The 5,589-nt window shown below is 32.9% G+C and overlaps 1 protein-coding gene across 1 annotated transcript in view; it reads left to right on the forward strand.

The window, feature by feature from the left end:
• The first annotated feature begins 235 nt into the window (after positions 1-235).
• The window catches only part of LOC109582313 (uncharacterized), an 18,049-nt gene continuing 12,695 nt past the window's right edge, over positions 236-5,589 (forward strand). The window contains exons 1-7 of the mRNA XM_019996983.1: positions 236-768; positions 1,712-1,779; positions 1,828-1,895; positions 2,549-2,618; positions 3,366-3,477; positions 3,958-4,013; positions 4,071-4,119. Coding sequence (XP_019852542.1) covers positions 264-768; positions 1,712-1,779; positions 1,828-1,895; positions 2,549-2,618; positions 3,366-3,477; positions 3,958-4,013; positions 4,071-4,119 — 928 coding nt within the window. The 5' untranslated portion in view covers positions 236-263. The remainder of the gene's footprint in view (positions 769-1,711; positions 1,780-1,827; positions 1,896-2,548; positions 2,619-3,365; positions 3,478-3,957; positions 4,014-4,070; positions 4,120-5,589) is intronic.

Genomic DNA, 5,589 nt, shown 5'->3' on the forward strand with positions numbered 1-5,589 from the left:
TTGGGCAGCCTGCATGTGCATGCAGCCGGCATAGCATGATTGATACAATTTTGATTGTCAGCCATAAAGCTCATGATTATAATACAACCATGCTGGTGTATGGTAAGCTTACTGGTTCAGGCAGAGCAACAGACATGATTCAACACAACATTGATGCCAGTATCAAAATAGACATCAGGCTGGCTTGAATCAGTAATAATTATTAATTTAAAATATTTATTCATTATCTGTTGGGCGTGGTTGATCAATTATTAATATTAACAATGAATGATATTCAGAATGGTGACAGTTTTGTCACTCTCAATGCAAGGGAAAGTCCTATTTCTAGTGATGTTGAAAGTTCAGGACTAATCTCATCTGATTCCTTACGGAGAGTGAAGAGGCGAAAGAGGAAGCGTTCTACAGAACCTGAGACTGAGTCGACTGGTACTTCAACAGAGGAAAGGCCCTCTAAGTGTAGCCATGTTGAGCCTGACTTCGAACTCCCTTCAGAGTCTCCTCTATCATTAAAGGATGAAGCAGGACCAAGCGCAGTTACTGATGAAGCTAGCACCTCACAAAATAAAGAACCGCTTGATAGCGACCATCAATCAATTACGAATAAATCAGTGGAAATCATAAAAGAGACTAATAATGGGGATATTTTTGAAGATACTGATGAAGAGGGTGGCGATGAAGCTGGTGATTACTCTACACTTTTAAATAGTGACAGTGAGTCTGATGATGATGGTCTACCTACTGTTAGTTTCTGTAAAGGGGATTGGTCTAGTAAGTGACTATACATATTCATTGTAAATCAATAGACATTGATTTGCTAATTTTTGTAGCTTAAGCTTTATTTTCATGTTTTACGGCATTATTTTAAATTGATTTTATTGAAGATGGTCATGAAGCCATAGTAACTTGCACACAAACCAATACATGAAATGTCTACACAATTAGTACCACCTGTCAATTTATTTAACATAAAGGAGGCTTTAAAATGTACCCAATACATGATGTGCTTAATAAATTATTGCCCAGTTCAATGTGCATTAGTATTGATAGCATCAACCCTAAAATAATTACCAGTATCTAATCTTGATAATACTTATATATTTTAATAGCATCTTTTCATCTCTGTAGTGTAGTGACTTGTAGTCAATCAATTGTATGTATGTACATGTACATGTTATCAAGAGTATTGATACTTTTAAGCAGATGTGTTTATACTACTGGTAGTCCATTGTACTGATAGCAACTTTTAATGGATGCTTTTGTTAAGTTTTTAAAATTTTTCTTAATATAAATTAACATTTTCAACATTGTATATAAGTTGTTTGCAGTCTTTGCTTTTATTAAACTTTGAATGCTCATAACTTATCCCAGTATGTTTCCTTCAATGTTTTTGCTCAATAGTTTGTATGCATTTAGCAACATCTACATTGCTGTATAGTGCAAAATTTTTTAGGGTTATAGATTTTGTGGATTTTGTAATTTTTAAAATATTCACGAAAATTCCGCAAAAATCAAATTATTTTGGTACAAGATAGCAGACGGTATAAAATTGCAAAAATTAAATCCACAAGATACATGTAGATTTTTACGAAATTTACAGCCATCGAAAATTTTGTGCCATGCGTTACATGTTATTGTAAAACCAAGTCACATTATCATTGAGCCAATAGTTGTGTGTGTGTCACTGTAACTGTGTGACATATTTTTCTTTTAGTTTCTGATGTCAAGGAAAATACAATTATTTGGACGAAGTATGGAAAATATCCTTTTTGGCCAGCATTGGTATGATCTTCCTTTACTTAAATGTACAGTGTATAACTCTACTCTTAGGTTGATAGTTTAAATAAACGGACCAAAAAACTTAAAGTGTATTTTCTCGGTTGGCCTGATAGACACCCGTGAGTTTTATGTACACGTAGATACCGTACAAGGTGATTTATTGGCGAGAGTAATATTTGGTGAATTTGACTGTGGAAAGAAACTGGTGGATTTTATATTGACGATTTTTTGCCATGTACCATTGAGCATGCTCAGATTGAAACAAAATGGTCGCGATTTTATATTGGAAATTTTTTCACAGAACTGCCAATTGCCAATATTAATTCCTCACCAATAAGTCATCTTGTACGGTATAGTATTTTTACGACTTGTGTCTAAGCTGCATTGTCATTCCTAAGATTGTTTACCCCATGCGCAATATACATGTATGTACACTGTACATGCATGTCAACTCTTACATTTCTTCAATACACATTGTATTGGAGAAATAACAATTAAGGCACCTTAACAACCAACCTGCCCTCACATGCCCCTTAAATGACATTGGTGTGGCCATGACATACAAAATGGTGGCTTACAAGCAAGATGAAGTTTTGAGCATTTTAACAGCAAGATAAAACAGAGATACTGTCTGAGGACTTTGCTAGAAGCATTAAAGGTAGGGAGAACCTCTATTAAGAACCCAGCACATGAAAGCAATGCATGCAAGGTGGTGAAAATAATCTTAGGAATATTTTTACACTAATACACTTGTTTATTTATGTTACTGTAGAATTCCTATGAGCTATAAGAACAAAAAGAATTTTGCACCTTATGATTATGAGAATACAGTCAAATACAAAGTAAATGACACTGATTATTAGTAAAGACCTCTAGAGCTTTGAATTACGAAACATTATTTTGAGATGTGTCCACCTACATTGTACATTGTAGATGTATATGTACATGTACATATGTAATGATTGACTGCCATTTTGGACAGCAAGATTTAATGAAGAAAAAATGAAGTAAAAAGTTGGTTGGAAGAACGAAGTAGCTATGTGTAACAGATTTGGTGCATTATGCAGTAGATTCTTTATTATGGCTTGCTTTCTGCTTTAACCCATTGGTGCACCATCCATCCACCATCCATTCAATCCATGGAATTATTTTTGAGCCATATGTGTTACTGTACTCTTGGTGTTACTGTGATGTAAAAATTGAGAATTTTCTCCTAGCCATTTTTGACAAAATTCTAATTTTGATTCATACTTGCTCAAAATTTCTATATACCGTATAGCGCTTTAATTTATCGGAGTTTTATTTTGGCAATTGGCGGTTTGCAAGCAGAATTTCCAATATTAAAACCGCCAATCATTAATGCGCATTCTCAGTATTGCACGTGTACACAAAAATTGCCAAATTAAAAATTTTCAATTACAATTTTACAGGAAAAGTGCCAAAATAAAGTGCCGCCAAAATAAAGTGCTATATGGTAAAATAGGTACAAGTATAATGACGTAATTCATTCTCAACTCTAGAGGTATAATTATGATTATCTTGTATATGAATGACCCTTGTACAGTATATGGATGATTCTTGTGTTTTAGGCTCATTCATTCAGTGATCTTAAGGACCAGGTTAAAATTGACTATTTTAAGAAATGGTTTGACTTGGCACTGAGAGAAGCTGATACCTTACAACAGCTAAGAATAGAAAATAGTAAGTTTAATGAGCAATTAATGTATTATTGTATTATTAAATGGTGAATTTGGCATACCCATTTGCCAAAAAACCTGCCATTTTGAGTGATTGCCGTACAAGATGATTTATTGGTGGGAGTAATATTTTGCAAATTTGCCTGTAGAAAGTTATTGGTGAATTTTATATTGGCAATTTTGTGCCACGTGTCATTGAGCATGCTCAGATTGAAACAAAATGGTAGATTTTATATTGGCGATTTCTTCATAGAACCACCAATCGCCAATATTAATTCCTCCCCAATAAATCATCTTGTACAGTATGTGGCATGTGGGCCACAAATTTGCCAAATTAAAGTTTGCCAATCACCAAAATTTAGCAGCTTAACACCCACCAAAATTTCCCACTATACAGTATTACTCATTGTCAACTGTATCATTTGAATTATGGTTTTTAAATGTTATTTACATGTATTTATTATCCTGTATTTATTTATTATAGAAGTCCAAGGGCCTCCTCGTTATCAGTATGAGATGATGGCAGAAATGAGACCATCAGTATGTTAATACATGTACATGTACATGTACATGTACATATGCTATTTCTGTTTTTAGTCATACTCCTTTGATAGTTCAAGGCCACAATACTCTTTCTCTAACACTGGTAAGCATTATTTATAGCAATACGTGTAATAGAGTAACAGTGTCTGATTTTGGTCACTTGTATAAAAATAGCATTTAATCTGCTTGTGCTACACACTGCTTATCAAAAGTGAAAAAAAGTATCTTTTTTACAGTTTCAGCTGATTCCAATCACAATTGGATTTTTTTATAAATTTTTAAAATTACTCAAAAATTTAATGAAAGATTGGTCAAATTTTGTTTAAAATGACTAGGACAAATTCCTCTATTTTTATTACATTTCTTGATACATACCACATAATGCTTTAATTTGGTGGAGTTTTATTTTGGCGATTGGCAGTTTGCAAGCAGAATCGCCAATATTAAAACTGCCAATCATTAATGCACATGCTCAGTAATGCACGTGTACACAAAAATTGCCAAATTAAAAACAGCCAATTACAATTTTTTTTTAGCAAATTGCCAAAATAAAGTGTCGCCAAAATAAAGCACTCTACAGTATACATGTGCTTATTTTGTGTAGAAAGTTTGGGTTGATTCCGATCAAAATTAGATTTTTTATGAATTTTTACAGTTGCTCAAAAATTGGGCCAAAGACCCTGTACTATTAGTAATGCAGTAGCGTTACTAAGTAGGATTCGCCCCACTTCAAAATGGCTGCCACGACTTTTGCAGCCTTGCTATATAGTACAGGGACATTGGCCAAATTTCATCAAAAATGAGAGAATTTACCATTTTTATTACATTTTTGATGTACTTACATGTATGTTGTGTAGAAGTTTTTGCTTATTTTGATCAATATTTGTTTTTTATGAATTTTTAAAGGTACTCAAAAAATTGGGCCAAAGACCCTGTACTAGCGACAATGGCTAAGTTTTAGCAAAAATGATTAGAAGAGAATTTTTCTGATGCATGTAGAAAGTTTATGAATTTTAAAAGTTGCTCCAACTGCCATGTACTGTATTGTAGGGCTGTGAGGTATACCTATATTTCTATATACCGAGGTATTACTTTTAGATATAGAAGGTATATATTTAAGTTTCAAAGGTTTTTAATATAGTATCAACTACTAATACTGTTATACCGTCAATACTGTACTTTTACAGTACTTTAGTAGTGCCAAATACACATAAAAATACATGAAAAGATACATAAGGCAACTAGGCAAGGTTGTTGACAATGTGAAAGTGTTCAGTAGGAGTGGCAGAATTATGACACCATTTTGAGCCAGACACAGTGCAATGGCTAGTTTTTATCTTTAACTTTAAAATCACTTAAATTAAGTACAGTACTTGCCAACATTCAAAGCTAAAATATTAATTAATTAAATTATTAATTAATTTTTTTAGTATTTTAAAATAAATTACTATATTTAGTAATACCGGGATATTTTGTCAATACCGTACCGAGGTATCATTATATTTAATACCTCACAGCCTTACTGTATTGTAGTGTGTGTGGTAGAAATTTTTTCCTTAATTTTAATTTTTAA

This window comes from Amphimedon queenslandica, unplaced genomic scaffold (genome assembly GCF_000090795.2).
Source record: "Amphimedon queenslandica unplaced genomic scaffold, v1.1 AMPQUscaffold_13391, whole genome shotgun sequence".
NCBI classification, from domain to species: Eukaryota; Metazoa; Porifera; class Demospongiae; order Haplosclerida; family Niphatidae; genus Amphimedon; species Amphimedon queenslandica.